This window comes from Gossypium raimondii, chromosome 11, assembly GCF_025698545.1.
Source record: "Gossypium raimondii isolate GPD5lz chromosome 11, ASM2569854v1, whole genome shotgun sequence".
NCBI lineage: Eukaryota > Viridiplantae > Streptophyta > Magnoliopsida > Malvales > Malvaceae > Gossypium > Gossypium raimondii.
Window position 1 is genome coordinate 35,674,709 of NC_068575.1, and position 20,313 is coordinate 35,695,021.

General features: G+C 35.3%; 1 protein-coding gene across 1 annotated transcript; it reads right to left on the reverse strand.

Moving 5' to 3' along the window:
- Nucleotides 1–1,204: 1,204 nt before the first annotated feature.
- Nucleotides 1,205–7,339, reverse strand: LOC105801090 (uncharacterized). The gene is made up of 5 exons (XM_012632423.1): nt 7,220–7,339; nt 6,920–7,141; nt 1,981–2,689; nt 1,745–1,827; nt 1,205–1,684 (listed from the first exon to the last, which is right to left on the reverse strand). Exons 1-5 carry the CDS (start codon nt 7,337–7,339, stop codon nt 1,205–1,207), a joined length of 1,614 nt encoding a protein of 537 aa, XP_012487877.1.
- Between the last annotated feature and the right edge of the window lie 12,974 nt (nt 7,340–20,313).

Consider the following 20,313-nt stretch of genomic DNA (forward strand, 5'->3'; position numbering starts at 1 on the left):
GAGTCAAAAGCAAACCCAAAACAAAATCCATCGTAATCCACTCCTATTTCCACTTCAGAATCTGAATAGGCTGAAGCAAACCCGATGGATACTGATGTTCGGTTTTCACCTTCTAACAAACCAAACATCTTACATAAAGTCAACAACATCCTTCTTTAACCTAGGCTACCAATACAGAACCCGAAGATCCTAATACATCTTATTTCCACCAGGATGCATAGTACAAGGACTGCTATGAACCTCGGTAAGAATCGAGTGTCTCAGACCCTTATCTCCTGGAACACACAAGCTACCTCAGAAACACAGAAAACCATCAGAGTTGATACCAAAATCCCCCTGAACACCCGAATCAACCTGATGAATTTGATGAGCCAAACTCTAATCAAAAGGCTGACGCTCACAAATCTGTTATGAAATAACCAACCTCACCTGAAGTTCAGCCAATAAACCCCTATCCTCAGAGACAGACAACCTCGCAAACATAGCCCTCAAATTAACCAGAGACTTGCGGCTTAGAGCATTTGCAACTACGTTCGCCTTCCTTGGATGGTACTCGATCACACAAGCATAATCTTTCGGCAACTCCATCCAGCGCCTCTGTCTCAAGTTCAACTCCTTCTAGGTTAAGAGATACTTAATACTCTTATGATTGGTATATATCACACACCTCTCATCATACATGTAGTGACGCCAAATCTTGAGTGCGAAAACTATGGTAGCTAACTCCAAATCGTGAGTCGAATAGTTACACTCATGCGGCCTCAACTGTCTCAACACGTAAGTAACTACCCTACCATCCAGCATCAGCACACAACCCAGTGTCGTATAGGAAGTATCACTGTAGAACACATACTCCTTATCATATACCGGTTGTGTCAACACAAGCGCTTCAGTCAAAACCAACTTCAGCTTTTCAAAGCACTTCTACCTCTCATCAGTCCACTTAAAGGCAGTGTTCTTCTGTAGCAACTTCTTTAAAGGAGCAACAATGCTTGAAAACCCCTCGACAAAGCGATGGTAATAACCAACTATCCCCAAGATACTTCTAACCTTAAAAACAGTCGTCAATGGCTTCCAATCCAAAATCGCCTCATCCTTTTTCGGATCAACTCGAGTACCCTCAGCTGAAACGACATTACCTATAAAAAAACACCTCACGAAGCCAAAACTCACACTTGCTCAGCTTCGCATACAACTGCTTCTCCTACAAAACTTGCAGAACCACTCTCAAGTGCTCATCGTGCTCATCCTCTGATCGAGAATACACCAATATATCATCTATGAAAACCACTACGAATTGATCTAGGTAGGAATGGAATACTCGGTTCATCATGTCCATAAATGCGACATGTGTATTCATCAACCCGAATAGCATGAAAAGAAACTCGTAATAATGATACCGAGTCCTGAAAGCAGTAGTCTTCACCACATCTGAATCCTTAACCTTTAACTGATAATACCCAGACCTCAGATCAATCTTCGAGAAAATTAAAGCTCCTTGAAACTGGTCAAACAAATCATCAATCTTCAGTAGCAGACACTTATTCTTGATGGTTGACTTATTCAGTTGGCGATAATCAATGCATAGCCTTAAAGTCCTAACCTTTTTCTTCATGAACAACACCGATGCTCCCCACAGAGACACACTCAGACGAATGAACCCACGATCCAACAACTCTTGCAACTGTAGCTTCAACTCTTTCAGTTACTTAGGTGTCATGCAATAGGGTGCAACAGATGACACCAGAACAATACTGAGATAGAGCTCAATACTGAACTCAACTTCTCCATTTGGTGGTAATCCCGGCAACTCCTCAAGAAACACATCTGAAAACTCACAGAAAGCCCAAATCTCATCCAACCTTATCTCCCTACTATCAGTATTCAGGATATAGGCTAGATAAGCTTTGTAACCTTTTCGAACTAACTTCTCAGCACAAAATTAAGAAATCACATTCAACAAAAACTCAAACTTCTCACCAACAACAACTTTTGAACTGCCAGCACCACACAGAGTCACTAACTTCGCCTCGAAATCCACCTTAGCCTGATGCTCACAGAACCAATCCATACCCAGAATGATATCGAAACCCCAAAATAGCAGCTCGAGAAGATCAATCGAGAACACTTGTCCTTGAACCACCAGAGGACAACGACGATAAACTCGATCCACCACTACACTATCACCTAGAAGGCTCTTAACCGTAACACTAGATCTAGATGTCTCTACAGTAATCCCCAACTCTTTAGCTACGTCTCTCAAGATAAATGACCTCATCGAACCAGAATCAACTAAAGCTAGCAGAAGAAAAGATTGTAGCATGAAAGTACCTACGATAACATCAGTGGCCTCACTAATCTTGGGCTCCCTCACTACATAAACTTTGGCTGGACCACCATCAATACCTCGAGCAGCACCACGCTGACCAACACCTTTATCACCATCAGCTTTACCACGACCTCTCCATCGAGCCGGAGTAGGTGCAACAACAACAGCAGAAACGTGCTGATCACGAGCAATAATGGCTCTCCTTAGGCAGTCACTGACACAGTGCTCTATTGAGCCATAGACAAGACAAGCATGTGTCATCCTCAAGCACTCACCACAATGACGTAGACTACAATGCTCACATATCGGCCATGCAATAGCCCCCTGATCAACAGGATCTATAACACCCCTAACCTGGATCTGTCACCAAAATAGGGTTACGGAGAATTACCAAAATTTACGCTTTGAAATTCTCAAAATTTAAAACATTTAATTCACAACATCAATCAACACAAAACCAATCAATGACATACATATTTTCCCTTTTACTAGCCTTCGAGGCCAAAAAAACACATTTGAAATGAATTAGGACTAAATTGGAAACATATGGAATTTTTAAGAAAAAGATGAAAATTTCAAAACTGTAGGGATCACACGGTTGTGTGGCCAAGCCGTGTGACTCACATGGTTGAGACACATGCCCATGTCTCAGGCCGTGTGAGCATTCAAAGTAGAAACACACAGCCGTGTCCCAGCCCGTCTCCATGCCCGTGTAACTCTCTGACTTGGGTCACACGGCTACGCCATACGTCCATGTGCCATGCCGTGTACCTTTCGAAATAGCCTCACATGCCTGTGTGCCAGGTCGTTTGCTAGGTCGTGTAATAGCCTGACTTGAAACCCTTTGAAAGCTACAGGGAATACATGGTCATGTCGCATGGCCATATGTCACACACAGCTGAGACACACGCCCGTGTCTCTACCTCTGTGGACAAAAAATAGGCCATTACCAAGCCATTTTTCTCACCTATTCAAGAACATACCTACAACCAAATTTCCACATGTAAACAAGCCTTTAAATTGCACTAATAACATGCATCATCAAGCTACCCAATTAAGGTATATAAACATACAACCAATATGCCTAAAAGGCACCTCAATCATGACAATTAAACATGTACAATCATATGTGTAATGTGGCCAAATGTTCAACTAACCTTTAGCCAAGTTATTGCCAAAATATACCATTTTGTTTACCTATCAATTTCATACCAAAAAGTACCAAATATACCAATTAACACTAGCATCATAAACCATATATGCCAACTACATGTTTCACACTAAAATGACAATGTTCAACTTCCATCACCTAAGCATCATAAGAACTATAAAATCAATAAGCACAAGGTCACATATATATGTCAACATAAAAACCATTACAAAGCCCAAATATATACATGCCAACTTAATAACAACTCATTTATAAGAAGATGCCATAAACATAAGCCAAAACAAATAGTTACATCATCAACCAAAAATACCTATACATGTGCATATTTAACCAATTAGCACTTAACTTGTTTCCATGCCAAAACATAACATAATTGATATATAACCCACATATCAAAATAGATTCAAAACCTTTCCAAAACATACCATATTTTGACCATGTTGAGGTCAATTCATTATATATCACTTTGGCCATTCAAACATGCTTTGAAACATTATCAAATTAACACATATCGATAAGGCACCAAATGTACCAAGGCTACATCACTCAAAATGACATATAAATGCCAAACACATCAACTAACATTCAACTAATCATCAACCATAAGTTTACCTATACCTTAACCAAGACATCAAAATCTACTGATATAATTGTTGGATAGTATGATAGATCTCTGATGAGCTTCCAACCCGATAGAGCTTCCGGTAATCTGTAAAGTAAAGGAAAACTAACTACGTAAGCAATGAATGCTTAGTAAGCTCATATAAACTTAGGTCATATCAATCCATTTCAAATATGAAATTTATATATATCAAGAATAATCCTATACCAATACCGCAAGACTTATGAAACCATATTTAACAACTCACAAGTGAATAAGTCCACAGCATCACATATACATATCATCCCTAGCATAGTAGGATTTTATAAAACTTAAACCCTTTCAAATTTTCTTATTTTCATTTACATTTCATTACTTTCTATTGCATTTACTTTCTTTAGCTTAAATAACAACATCAATTCAACTCATATTTTCATTTTTCATCATTTTACACTTCAAGTATGACTTACTATTTAATTACCTTTCCACACTCGTTTCATATGCACAACACACAAAACATAAGCACATCATCAACCATAGCTACAAGCTATTGCATTTAAACATAGCTCTTTTGGAATTAACCACATGATAAACCATTTCATAAGAAATAACATAATTTAAACCTTACCATTCTTTCATGAACACAAGCATATTTTCATTTGGGCACTTATTTTCAATGCATAACTTATAAGTAAACATAAAACAATCCAACCAATAGCTTGGCACATGCCTAAGCATCAAACAACAACACATGTTAGCATACTTGAACATATTTCACATGAATTCAACAAGGAAAACCATTATACTTGAATATGATTCAATTGGATATAACATCATTCTCATAACATATCATGTTTTTTATATATCACCATTTCAATGAGTTTCATGCATACATATCTTAATTCAAATTGAACACTTGCCATTTCATTTGTACAACTCATAACACATAAATATAACATTAACCATAGTCACAAGTTAGTGAATAAACACATAATTTAGTATAAAACACCACATGATAAAATAACTTTCATGAATATAGCATATAAGCATTCATACTTTTCATGAGCATGGCTATACACACTTTAATCACCAACCACTCATACCTTTCCATACTTTCATAATGTTTCCAATCGGAACGCTTACCGTTCCTTCCCTTTGTATGCCTGTTGAAACACTTAGAATAATATCGGATACGCAAGAATCTCACACACTGTGTACTAACATATGGTCAAAACCATTTCTTTATCTTTTCTCATATAAATGCTCTCTCTCGAGCCATAAGTGGGTCTGTTCACACAAGCTGTCGGTTGAAACGTAGCTACACGGTGCTACTCATACAAGCTGTCAAGTAACTGCAACACATGCCAGAAACTCAGCCACCGGTAGGACGTTCAAGACCATCACCCAAAACACGGTAACCCCTAATGACCTGTCATTTGTATCCTATTTATTCCTAAGGTTCAAACGGAGCTCGATAGTCGTCATACGTCGTTGAATTTTCATCATTTCTTTACTCGATAAATTGTATAATTAACATATATATTGATTAATTTTCAATAAAATCATATAAGAACATTCAATTTAGTCAATATTATACATAGTACAGTTCATACGAACTTACCTGGCTATTTTGCAGAAATGCCAAAGTTTAAGGACATTTTAGTAATTTTCCATTCTCATCGATTTTTCACTCGATCTTGATCTAAATTAATAATTTCATTCAATTTATCAATTTAGATAGTAAAAACATATATTTCATGCAATTTGGTCATTTTTACATTTTTACAAAATTACCCTTAAAATTTTACTTTGATTCAATTTAGTCCCTGAGCCCAAAACATGCAAATTAACCATTTTTACCCAAAATTGAACCTAGATAAATAATCATGGTATCAAAAAAACCACTTCATGCAAAAAATTCACATTTAATCCTTGCATTTTTACTATTTTAACAATTTAGTCCCTAATAAAAAAATTCATCAAAAATCACTTAATAAAATAATTTTAAATAACAACTAATATTTCAAATTCATCATTTAACATCTAAAATCACAAGGTTCATCAATGGAAACATTGAAAATCCTTAACAGTTTCAAAATTGAAGGTACGAGCTAGCTGGATCTAGTTACAACGATCTTAAAAACATAAAAATTACAAGAAATGGGGCTAAAATCACATGCCAATTTTGCTTGTGAAGTTTTCAAAACCTCCAAGATAAAAAAAGTGCCTTATTCCCCCATTTTCAATCGGTTAACAAGCTTTGAAAAAGATGAATAAAACTTTTGTTTTATTTATTTTAATATAATTATCAAATTACCATATTAACCTTAGTTAATAATTAAATAAAATATCAAATTCATGTCCATTATTGTCCACTAACACCTTGAATGGTCTAATTACCATTTAAGTCCATTTTCTTTATTCAATTAACCATTTAATCACTCAAATCAAATAGTGATAAAATTTTATATCTTTTACGATTTAGTCCTTTTAATTAATTAACTATCAAAACGTTAATTTTTTTTCAACAAAATTTTAATACCACCTTAATGACACTCCGTAAATATTTATAAAAATATTTACGACTCGGTTTCTAGAAACGAGGTCCCAATACCTTATTTTCTAAAACCACTTGAATTTAGGGTCTCACCACTTGAACTTAATAAATCATTTTTATAACAAAAATCACTTTATCAAAAACCTTTTTAAAACCATGTTTGACTTGTAAATATTATATAATAATATTTACAAAGTTACTCGTCGAATTTGGTGGTCCCGAAACCACTATTTCTAACACCACTGAAAAATAGGCTATTACAGGATCAACCTCAACCCTCGCAGCTCGCCTATCCTGACTACGGCCACCAGCAACACGTCGTCCAGATCTACTGAAACAATCTCTCTTAGCCTTACGACCAGAACCACTAGCAGCCGCAGTTGACCTCTTAACAACTCCAAACGAAGTAGCTTTGGGCTCCTCCCTCAAAGTCTCCTCTAATGCATGAGCCTTCTTAACTATCTCGTCGAAGACCTCGGTATTCTAAGCAACCAGATAGAGCTTAATCTCACGGTTCAGCCCAAACCTAAACCTTTTACAATGGTTCGCCTCGAAAGACACCAATTCAGGAGCATACTGGTTCAACCGAACAAACTCAGCCTTGTACTTGTCCACTGATAGAGTACCCTGAACAAGATCTATAAACTCCCGTGTCCTAGCCTCAAGATACTGCTCACCCATAAACTTCCTCTAAAACGATGCTAAGAAGAAGTCCTAAGTTAGACGATCTGGCGCAGTACCCATCTCGATAGTCATCCACTATCTGTGAGCCTCATCCGTAAATAGCGATACGACATAACCCAACTTATCCTTGTCAGAACAACCCATCTAACCGAGAATATGAACGACGCCCTCCAACCAATACTCTGCATGTGTCAAATCATCGCCCCTAACACCACGAAATTCCTTACCACTAAGAGCTTGTAAACGCTCTAGTGGCAAACCCTGACGAGCCGGAGCAATGTTGGCACCAACGATACGATGTAGTGCTCCTACCAGACCCATCTAAGCATCATCCCACGGCGGCACATCGTCATCCATACTACCCTAATCATGACGCGGAGGAATAAAAACTACCGTATACTGAAGAAAAAGAGTAAAGAAATGTACTAGAAGTGAGTAGCGGCAAGAGATCCAAGATTTAACTAAGTATAGTTCCTATAGGGGATTATGTTCCCAATCCTACCCCAAGAACAATTCATATCACAAAGATCATGCATACACAATAATACGAATTTCTAATCAACACAAACAAGAAATCATCATAGTCCAATATCATTAATATTCAAGCAACATAGACTAGCCTAAGGTTTTAAACTTGGCTTTGATACCACCAAATGTGACACCACAAACACGATCAGGACGAACTGATCCAAATTCGAAGCGTTACATTAGCCACCTAAGTGACTCTCCAGCTAACAACCACCCAAGACACACCCTAACCTTATAACACCTTAATATTATCTAACTATTAGTTATTTATTAATGCGGAAGTAAATTATGAGCCAATTTTAAATGTTTCCTAGGTAATTTAACCTATGGGCATTTTTGTTAATTTACCACCTATGGTAAAAACTAACCCAATTTTATATCTAAGTGTTTACTGACCTTCTTTTAGTCAAACTATACAAGCCTAAAAATTTTTAGCTTAATTTGAGTTCGTTTACTGTGTCTAATTCAACTTTTATTATTAGGGACTAAATCGTAACTAATAAAAACTATCAGTACCTATTCCGAATTATAAATCAATTGCATTCCTATCATATTTTATCTATTATGAGACTAATCCTAAAATTTTACCAAGTTTACTTATCATCTAAGGCTCTAATTAGACTAATTCATTTTCCAAGACTAAATTGTAACTTAAACAAATTAGAATATCAATTTAAAAAGATAAATATTCAAACCCCCAAAAACCCACAGGGCCATGTCCGCTAGACCGTGTGTCATTAAACACCCATGCTCATGTTGTGAAAAACATTCAAGCTAATCGCTCACGCTCGTGTGTGATAGCTTCAGTCTTTACATGCTCGTGTGCAACCCCTTACACATTTATGTGGACAGACACACACCCATGTGAAAACCACTCACCTATTTTTGTGAAAAACTCATTTTAGAACCTGATTTTGATTAGTTTAATGGTCAATTAAACCCGATTTAACTACGATTAATTAACATACATATACATACACCTTTAATTGAATTTATTGACATCAATTAAGCCTCAATTATATCGAATTAGGCAATCAATTTTATGCTTAATAAACACTTAATAAATCAAACAAGTGGTGTACCTTAGTCACTAGTAAGCCACTCCATGGAAGCTTCAATTAAACAATCGTTAGTGTAAATTTCAGGCCTCACACACCGTGTTATCAATCACTATGTTATCAAGCAACAATACACCGTAAATCATTCAATAATTAAACTCAAACATGCCTAAATCTCTTGAAACTAATCTAATTATTATAAAACCATCCAAAAAAATATCCAATGTCCAAAGTCCAATTACAACCAAAATTAAACTAATTCCCAGGAGTTCCACAATGCCCGATTACAGTCTCTAAAATGAGTAATAATGTCACTACAAAGCCTAAATCTCTTAGAACTCTCTTGCTCGGCTCCTCAACTCCTCGATACTGATGATTATGTGCACAAATTGTGAAGGTGGAAGCTTTGAAAAGCTCAGTGAATGTTAATAAAAACGACATGTAAATCAACATCCAAACCATGCTTAATTTACAACCAATCAATCACTAATTATTAGCCATAATAAAGAAACATGTCAATTTAATTTCCATATGCTTAATCATTATAAAGAATCAATCAATCATGGCTAACAAAAATTGAATGATATAACAACAATCGCACATAAATATATTGGCATACACTTCTCATGGCTTAATCGATTGATCATTAATCGAGTGATCATACATCGAATAAACAGATCTCCGGACTTGCACAAATATCAAATACAGTCCATCGAGTTGAGTGGGCTGAAGCACACAATCCCTTATAGCGCCTCAAATAATACAATGAGTGGAGACTCATGAACAACACTCCCTTATCTACTCCAATCAAATCAGTCCACCTAGAGCTATATGCTCATAATGTCACCAATAAATGTGAGTACCCACAAATCCTATAGCATGCCAACTATATCAAATGGATCCACCATGTATTTTGCCAATATATTTAATTAAACATAGCATTTAAATCAGTCATTAATGTGCTTAATTTAATGTGACAAGATTTTTATGTGTAATATGTAACATAACATTTAACATGCAATTAAATCAAGCATTTCATTTTCTATTTTCCAATGTTGAATTACCCAATGTAGCACAATTATATCATGATTAAAAATTCTAGTAAACATGCTTTAATCATCCTTATAATTAACCTAATTAAATAGCACAACACCACTCAAAAGCTCACTTACCATTATTCATTAAAAATTTAATTCTTGCACATTTAATATAAATCTTGCAAAAATCAGCCAATCAATCATAACTAATCAATGATAATTATCAATTAAGTTACTAATTAAGCATAAATAAGAGTCAATTTACCAAATCGCCCTTAGAAATACTCACCATTCAATTTTTCCTACCACAATCAAGTGATCAATCAAGCAAATCTAAGCCTCAATTTTAGTTATATCGGACCTATTCAAGGCTCAGAGCTTTAACAGAGACAAAGTAGGCATTACCACCTTTCTAATGCTATATTAAACACAAATTTTAATTAACTATGCTAATCGAAATCATTTCACAAAGATACCTTACCAGATTTGTAACATGAAGTCAAAAACTCGATTCTTCACAAAATTGACCTCTCCAATCCTCCTAAACACTTGCAATCATCAATACTGGACCAAATACACTTATACTAAGCATCAATTCCATCTTTGAATCAATTTCACAAAATTTTGAAAAATCACTTTATGAAGATGATGAAATTTAGATTTCTTTTAATTACCTCACAAATCATGTTTAATCTTGATAATAAGATCAAAAACTTTTTAATAGATCCATTTTAAGTTGTAACATCCATTGATTTGTATAAATAATGATCTTAAGTTCAAGTAGACAACTTATTATGATATATCCGAATGAAGGAAGATGTTTTTAGTACAAGTTTATAGTATATGTTATATTGAAATGTTGTGATTTGAGGTTCCTATGATAGGCATATGGTTGGGTGTTAAGTTGCAAGAATTGTCATGTTTTGGTTGATGATTCATATTGTTGTATAATTGTGTATACTTGTGGTACCAATGAGGGTACATTGGTTAGACACTTAGAATGGTGGATTTAGCATGTTTTAAGCTTGTTTAATGTCATTTTGAATAGGTCTAATGGCTAGTAAATGGATTACTTAGGATCCAAGAAATCTTAGGATGGTAGACTTAATGTCTAAGGTTCATTTAGGTGCACACGGTTTGGGACACGCCCGTGTCACTTGGTCATGTACTACACATGATCTGAGGCACGGCCGTGTGTTTTAACTCAGTGTGTTACACAACCGTGTGTCACAAGTTAGAGAATTACACGTTCTAGCAAACGATTTGCAACACAGCCATAAAGACCAACTCAGTTACAGGGGAAAGGACACGGGCTGAGACACGACCTTGTGTCCCTATTTCAAAATTTGTTGGGAATCAGTTGAGGCATCGAGACAATTTTAAGGCGAGTTGAAGTAGTATCATTCCTAGGATGCAACGTAGGTGTTATGAGAATAAGTAGGGGAGAATGTCACGAGCTGTGGACCAAAGCCCATGATGAATGCACATGGAACGTCCGATGGAGGTCAACTGATCAAATGAGGCTCATTTAATCCACTTGAATTATCTCAATTTGTGGAACATATGAGAAACCCATATACTTGAAGCCTTGTTGGCACAATGAAACACTCAAGTAAAACTAGAGTTACCAAGGTAATAATTGTAAATCTTAAGGGATAAATATGTATAGATTTTAAATCCCTTAGGAATATAATATTGTATATAGGCACTAATATCAGCCATTGATGTAATTTAATTTGTATCGTTAGATTTGGAGGAGCTCAACAATAAATAGAGCCTTCCCCCTCATTATAATCTCTTAGTTGTAAACCTTCAAAGTAATAGAATACTTTTGAGAGAATTTACTCAAACACTTGGTGTACACTATTTTTCTATTCATTAATGGCTTCTTTCTCTTTCGAGTTTGCTTCCGCTTTGTTTCTGATGCCTTAGAGAATTGCTATTGAGAATTGTCACTTTGCAAGAGTTAAGTTGACTTAGGCGGCTTTGAAACCAACAAATCACCTAAGGTCGCACGGTTTCCCAAACTAAAGTTCTAACCCCATGACATATATGTTGGAAAATGAGTTTGGAAAACACAACAGAAAAAAAAATTAGGAAAAAAATCAGAGTTTTAACAATTTTTCCAAAACAAGATCTTAGTTGTGATATCTAAAGTAATAAACACTTAATCAAAATTGTACATTTTCGATTCGTCTAAGATGAGCACTTCGACCAAGTAGTCTTCTTCACTATCCTCAAGCTCACATCTGCCGAGTGTGGGCTCGCTTTAAATCAGAAATTTTTCACAAAAATTACCAATGGGGTAATTTTGTAATTTCTCTAAAATTTTGGGTCAAGTTATAAATCAGGAAAATATCTCTAGAAATTTTCTAAAATAATCTCTTTAGAAAATTTTCTCTCTACAACATTCTCTTGAAGTCAAATGTGTTTAAATAATGAGCCAAGGCTCTCTTTATATAAGGAGAGTTTAGAGAGCTCAACTGTGATTAAACTTAATCACTTTAATAGTAAATTAATATAATATAAATATTAGATTAAATTTAATATTAAATCTTATTAAATTAATGGAATATTTATCTACAAGATAAACATTAAATTAAATTTAATATTAAGATAATCACTTCAATATTAAATTAATAAAATACTATTAATATAAGTATTTAATTTAATATTAAACTATTAAAATAATATTATTTTTGGAATAATTAATCTGAAATCAAATTCTCTATTAGAGTCTTAGTAGGAGTGTAACTCTTCCACTACTCAACCACAGAAGACCAACCGCCGTCGCAGCCACCAGCACCGCCATGTCCGATGATGCAGGTGCGACACCCTTACGACACCTTGAGTCGGTTCGACTGTTGCTAGTTCGGTCTGAGTCAAAGATGACCCAACCGGTCTGGTCTAGCCACCGGTTGGACCGTTGGCCCAGTTTCACATACCGAGCCTGGTTCGACCAGTTTTTGGGTCTTCATCTTAGTTTTGGGCTCCCGGGCCCAATTTACGATCTCAGGTCCAATTTTCAAGTTCAATTTCCCATTGGGCCAATTGTCTGACTTGAAAATTAATTTCCAAAAATATCATATTAATTTTAATTAGTTTGATTAATTTAATTTTACTTTATCAAAATTAATTTTTCCAAAAATCACTTAGATTTCCCAAATTAATTTTTCAAGAAAATTCTTTACTCAAATTCTTTAGTTGAACAATTATTTCGACCACCTAATTTAATTCTACATCGAATAAATCGACTCAATTAAATTATTCCCAAAGTCGTAGAATTTTCTTTTGATTCAAATGCGACCCGGTCGAGCTTTTGTTGAGCTAGTGGAGGGACCAATCGGACATATACAATTAGGCTTTAATGATTTCAATTATATCCAGAAGCATCGTTCCGATAATTCGCAATTACTTAATCATGGAGTCAGTCCACAAGAAGTACCATGATTGAAAACTCCTTATTGTGTACTCTCTACGAAAGCAATTCATCCAATTACTTTGTCCAATGACTTCGTCATGTGTGTGTTACCCTCATATGATATTGTTGATTCTTTTGAGTTAAATTCGTCCACTCAACACAATCCTATTTTATCTCATTTTCACCATTGTGTCTTCTCAATGATTAATATGATCACTGTCAGCAAATGAGTGTGATAAATTGCTTGTTCAAGAACGAGTAACCCGTGGCCACGTTCTGTATTTATCAATCCACACAATGTCAATGAGAGGATATCATTAACTCTTTAATTGAACTATGAATTCCACTGTTGCTAGTAAAATAACGCCATACACAAGTCATATACCCAACATACCGACTATGGGCTCGATCATCTTTAAAGCATAAGCCTCCACTTATATCAAAGCACATGCGTTGCATACGCATGATCAGTGACTAGCTCAGGATTTAGGTAAATCATACCATGAACATCACAAGTGAATTAATTCACAAACAGATTCAAAATTAATTCATCTTGGGTCCAATCCAATGTATCATTCTACCAATGAATACATCCATGTCTCTACTCATGGAGTCAACTGCTCCGATAGCCAAGACTAACCATCTCCCTAATTGGAATTGTAGACGACATAATAATTCTTCTCAGTATTTGAATCAAATGCTCACTTTGATTCTTTTACGAGATGACAGACTCATTTAGATTATCTACTGAAGTAAGTTGTCTTTCTCGCAATGTAAACGTTCTTACAATGCCACTTATCTTCAGTTTGAACTTAGACAATCAATGAGCTAATATTTGTTAATCACAATTTCGCTATGCATGCAAAATATAAAAGACATAAATACAAAATACATAATAGTGAAATGTGAAATTAACTTTATTTATTTATTCATCGTTCAAATAAATTGAAAACAGTTACATGTTTACTACACTATGGCCACATTTCCCAACAATATGAACCTTTCGGTCTTACTTGTTGTTTCGTTCTATGGTAAATTGAATTTATCTTAATTAAAGCTTGGTATTTTGAAGTAAGTGAGGGGTTTTATATGACTTGGAACATTTAACGCCATTATATTTTCATGTAGACAAATTTGGTAGGTTTATTACATTCTTTTTGCGACAATGGAAAGTATATCTCCGAGATTTAATTTTTATTTGCATCTAGGTACGAAAAGTGTGATTTTGGTTAAAATAGTCTATTTTTGGATTACATTAATGGCAATGTCATATATGGCAAGAAAGTGAGAACGGAATACCTCTGTGTATTAGCTTAGGCATCCAAGTCCTATAAATAACAAGCGTTTGTTCTCTAAACTTCACAACACCATCATCAAACACTTTCCTTTCATTTCTCTTATAGTCTTTTCTCAATGGCAAGATTTTCAGGCAAAGGCGACCGCAAGAGCAAAATGTTGACAATTCAAGCAACAGATGCTCGGGGTGATCCTTTCTTCAAACGTAGTTTCAAGATCTTCAAGAAGGTCATTGAACTCTGGACCTTATGTGCTCTAGAAAATGTCTTTGTCGTCCTATTTTTAGGTGGCAAGGCGTTTTATATTGGCAACCCCCCAATTTACACTTCGAAAACCTGTAGGCAGCCATATTTTGATGAAATAGATATTGAAATAGATATGGAAAAAGGCACTCTGCTTCGGTGTATCAAAAAGGTCTCCGATGAGCTCAAAAAAGATAAAGCTAAATCTATTGTAATTGAGAAACTCAAGAAGGCAAGCATAGAGAACGAAAGACAGGGCCTAAACCCGTATAAACTACCCAATGATCTCAGCATTGAGGAGTTTGCAATAGTAAAAGAAATGGTTCTTGAGTGCATGGCGAAGGTGTGGAAACGTCAAAAAGAACTTGGCATTGAGGTGGCTACTTCAACTCCGATATCTGGTGGAGAAAGCAATGATTCTCTCGATGGTTCCAGCAAGAATGATTCCTCCGGTGATGATGGTCATGAACATTGATTTTTTTAAAGTGATATAGTCATTCCCTTTTTGTTTTCATCTGTAGGATTGAGGAATGTAAACAAAATAAAATTGAAAATCAATAATAATAATAAAGTGGTTTGTCCTATGTCTACCATTTTTTATGTGACATTAAAATGTTCTATAACGCAATATCTATTTAGTCCAAATCATGAAACTCGCTAACAAATTCTTGACCGTGTTGCAAAATGAGAAAAAAAAAATGGAATTAAAGCTTTGTGATTTGGTGAAAAGCCTTGATTGTTTCATACACAATCCTTATTTGTGAATGAGCGATTGCTGGTTTATACATACCGCCGAGCAGCTATCTAGACTTGCTCATTGGTCTCATAATCTCAGCTTTGATTCAAATCAAAACCTCATAGCTGGTTTAGAGCAGACTAATTCATTTTTCAGCCAAATAATATTGTTTAATATTCATTTTACAAGATAAATATAATTTAATCCTAGAGAAACTTTTTATAAGCCTGGCCCATACGACTTTTCTACGGCCAATAGCTATAAGAAGGCTTCCCTTTTCATCACTGAAAATCGAACAAAAACTGGCGATGGCGAGCGTGCGATCTGGTCTCCTCCGAACCGCGCTTCGCGGCGGATCTCGTCCTCCTGCTCCTCCCAAGCGAGGCTTTTCTTCCTCTTCTAATCGCGACGATGCTTGTACGTGAGCGTTTCTCTCTTTGTTTATCTTTTTTGCAAAATTTCAACTGTTTTTTAATCTTTTTTTTTCTTTATTCATCTATCACTTGCTTATATTTTGATTTTATTCAGTTTTTTAGTTTAACCTTCAGATTTTGATCGTATCTGTATTAGAAATAGAAGTAAAATGGGGACCTCAGAAAGCAAGTTTATGGTTAAATTCCAAACAGCTTTAAAAATATATATAATTATTCTTTTCTACATGATCTCAGAAATTATAATTTTATCTTTTTCAGATGAAACGGCGAAATGGGAGAAGATAACATATTTAGGCATTTTAACCTGCACTGGTTTAGCGTTTTATAACCTATCGAAGGGTCATCCCCACTATGAAGAGCCTCCTGTGAGATTTTCATTATGTTTAATTTTGTTCATTTTTTTCCTGCAAATTTCTATTCACATTTCAAAGATAAATTACTTTGTCACAACTGATTGTTGGATGTGTTTTGTTGTGTAAAATTTTGCAGCCATACCCCTATTTGCACATTCGCAACAAGGAGTTCCCATGGGGTATGTTGTCGTAATTGTTATGGGTTTCAATTTATTTAGACTCTATTTGATTTTATTTTTTAAATTCAGATTGGATCTTTCCATGGCGTTAATAACATAGTTGGATTTTTATTTCCTTTGTTTTTCTCTCCCTCATTTGGCTGCCATAGCTGGATTATCATTTTCTTTGTTTCTTCCTACTCATTTGGTTAGGACTCCTGGATCGGTAGGAATTCTATGCAAATTTAGAGAATCTAGGGTGTATCCAAAACCAGAGTTGAATTGAATTCTATCGGCTTTGGTTAATTGGAGATAAAATCAATTCGCTTTCTTTCGTTTTTTTCAAAACACTTCTCAAGCATCCAAACACTTGGGTAACTTATATGGACTTAACATTTGCTGGCTTGTAGTGACATTGTGCATTTTTAATATTATGGAAATGTGCTAAGTGCTAACTAGCCAACCAATTATGGTCTGCTTTTTTTTTTCTTTTTGTTAAACTTAATTTGATTATCGGTCACCTATTAGTTTCCCATGTTTCTACCCATCTGAATATGGCTAAATCCCCCCCCCCCCCCAATTCCTCTCTCTCACTCAATCTCTCTTTGCAGTTCTATACTAGGTTAGAAGTAGAAGTGGTTTTGTATGTTGAATGTTTGCCTCCTAGTTTATTTTAGGTTATGCTTTAAGCATAGTAATACTAGTTGAAAATTTTCTCCAATACGGAGAACTAGGTGAAGTTCCCTTTCAGCTTATCTTACGTTCCTTGTTCTTAAACATACAGCAGAGCATTTCAAGTTCTCTTTCTAGGCCTTAGTCCTTAATAGATTGCTAAGGTTTGGATTTTACGCAAGGCCTGGTTTAAAATTCGTTTTCATCCAGTAAGACTATAATTACTTAAGTGGCTTTAGCTGTCTAGTTTTGTCTTGTTTTGAACTACCTGAGGATGTTATAAGTAGCAGAATTAAGTTCTTGATTTGTACGAATTTGTGGTCTCAAATTTCATAAAGCATTTTGTAATGTCTTTCCCCTTTTCAAGATAATAGAAAGTTCAATTAATATTACTGCTGGGAGGATAGTTTTAGCAATAATAATGCTTATGAACTGTCAAAAACCAACATCTTTCTTATTCATAAAGTATGGTGCCTAGGCATTTGCATGATGATGATAACTGAAAATTGTTTTAGCCTTGTCAATGTCACTAGGTGGTGGTGCATGGATTATACATCTCTAAGTTCAATTTGAATCTCAGAAAATATAACCACGCATTGTATTTGTTGTGCTTGATGTGCATGTTTACAAGAAACATGTTGATCAGTGATAATAATTTTGCTTTTGTAGAGATGAATTTATGTTTGGTCAAGGACAGTTAAAATTTAGTTCATTATTCGCATGTACATGTGTATTTATATAGGTTGATTTAACCCTTCTATCATTTTATCAATGGTATTTCAGGTCCGGATGGTCTGTTTGAAGTGAAGCATCACTAGCACAACGGATTTCTTTTTGGATGCATATTTCCAATTCTGAGTTTAGCCCATTTCTTTATTTGTTACACAGACCAATCAGATAACTGTGGATGCATTTTACTTTCTTGATTTCAAGACTTGCACTGCAAGTTCTTCTGTTCTTTCTTATTTTTTGGGCCGGTTGTCTACTATACGCTTTTTTGAAATAAGATTAATAAATGGTGGAGCTTAGAATGTAGGTAGGGTATTGAGTGTCTTTCTCCTCTCAAACTCAAAAACCCGCCTAAAAAGCCCGAACTGGACCTGTTCTGATAAAAATTAATTATCTAAACTCCAATTCAGACCCAACCGAAATCTATCTGATTTCTGAAAAGACCGAAGCCAGAAATTAGTCCGAATTGATATACAAGTAAACTCTCACTGTGGCTTCATGTAGTCTGATTGATCATCTCAGCTGCAACAGTTGAGAAATACAGAGGTTATAGACTAAAGGTTCTGGCTGTGATAGACACTGGTTTTAAGAAATTAATACTAGTTACTTAATACCATTTCTTTTAAGTGCTTTTCTGTTGACAGAATCATGCGATTGATTGATGGATTAACCAACTTATCGTCAGAAAAGCACTTAAACACCATTTCTTTAAAATGCTTTTCAGTTGTTCTTGTGCCTAATGTTGGTTTTCACATTGTCTACTTGTTAAGGATGTTTAGGCCTTCACATTGTCTCCCGATGGCAATTGGCTTCCATTTTTTGTTTTTGGGCTATATTTGTCAAATGAAGATATCAATCTTGACAGGGTTAATTTTTGCACTTCACTTGACAAATGGATTGTTCCTTTAATAATAAGTTCCCCGTTGGAGTAAATTGCTTCTAGCAAGGCACCTTAATGGTCACATGAAAAGGCCCTGAGCAAGCAACTAGTTAAAACTAGAAAGTGTACTGTATCCCTCGTTTGTGTTAAATGTTCATCCCAATTTGAAGCATCTGACCCGATATTAATCTTTCCCAAGGTCATAATTTTGGTTTGGCCTTTGGAAAATGTCATAACAGAGAATGCATTGACATTTGTGAAGTTAAATAGGTGAGTTCAGGACAGCTGCTTGAAATAAATAAGAGAAAAGGGTTAAGAGATGCGAATTCGAGTTTTGAAATGTGCTTGGATACTTAAATCCCTTTCTAGCCGACGGAAAATTTTGGGCATCCATCCATATCCAATCGACTGTTTTTGAGTTCGAGGGCAAGAGTGCGTTAAAAATGTCCTGCATGCACATAGAAATTCTGATTATTTGTACCTATCTACATCATCTGGGAATCATAGTTTGAAATGGCGACTCATGCCTGCAACTGTTTCTGCATATGAAAAGTAGCGAGTATTTTGTCCATAAGCGGGGGATAGAGAAATTTCAAAACATACAATACAAGCTAATAACACTTGGGAGATAAAAAAGAGAGGTTTCCCTGTTGTGTGGGCCTCAGCTAGCTTTTCCCCCTTTTCTGACTGTCTTGACCTTTGCACCAAACATTCTCTTTTAAGCTCTGGACTCCTTTCATATTTATGTTTTTTAGAACATGGAGGAGATAGTAGCCCATGTCCCCCCACGTGACTGTTGCACCAAAGTGTACCTCCATATACTTTCCCAAGGGATTAAGCTTTGCTGAGTTTTTAGAGATAAAGCCATGACTCTAAACACAAATGATGATATATATTACTGAATCTCTTAAAAATGCCAAAAAATTTTAATAAATTATCAAATTAGGTTTTTTTTTTTTAAGAATGATGAGACTAAGGGTGGGTTTGGACGGGCGATTAGGTGCGGTGCGGTGCGGTGCGTTTAGTTTACTTTTTGTCTCACGCTACAGTATCGCTACAGTGTCTACTCTCACAGTAACCGCTGTTTTTACACTAACCGCAGGTAAACGCACCACCCATCCAAACTCACCCTAAGTTGATTTTGCTAAACCACTTCAAGCTGAAAATGCTTTTTTCTCCCCAATATTTTTTTATTTAACTTCCATGATTCTATCTAGAATGTCCCTTGAATGAAGGCATGAATATTTTCTCTGTATTGTTTCAAAAAAAAAAAGAATATTTTCTTTGTATACTTCATGATATTTTGTTTAGTATCACCTTTTGTGAAAATAAAACTTATAAAATAGGTCTTTCTATAGACCCCAAGTCTCATTTTCATTATTTTCTTAAGCGATGTGGAATATAGGTCTATATAGACTCATAATCCA

What these genes read in the sequence shown, in the direction of transcription:
- LOC105801090 (XM_012632423.1), bottom strand. Translation starts at nt 7,339, where the DNA reads ATGGGTGAGCAGTATCTTGAGGCTAGGACACGGGAGTTTATAGATCTT. An exon ending in CGAGGGTTGAGGTTGATCCT is followed by an intron (nt 2,690 to 6,919) that starts GTAATAGCCTAT and finishes TTTTGGTGACAG; the next exon opens with ATCCAGGTTAGGGGTGTTAT. An exon ending in CAGTTCAAAAGTTGTTGTTG is followed by an intron (nt 1,828 to 1,980) that starts GTGAGAAGTTTG and finishes GTGAGTTTTCAG; the next exon opens with ATGTGTTTCTTGAGGAGTTG.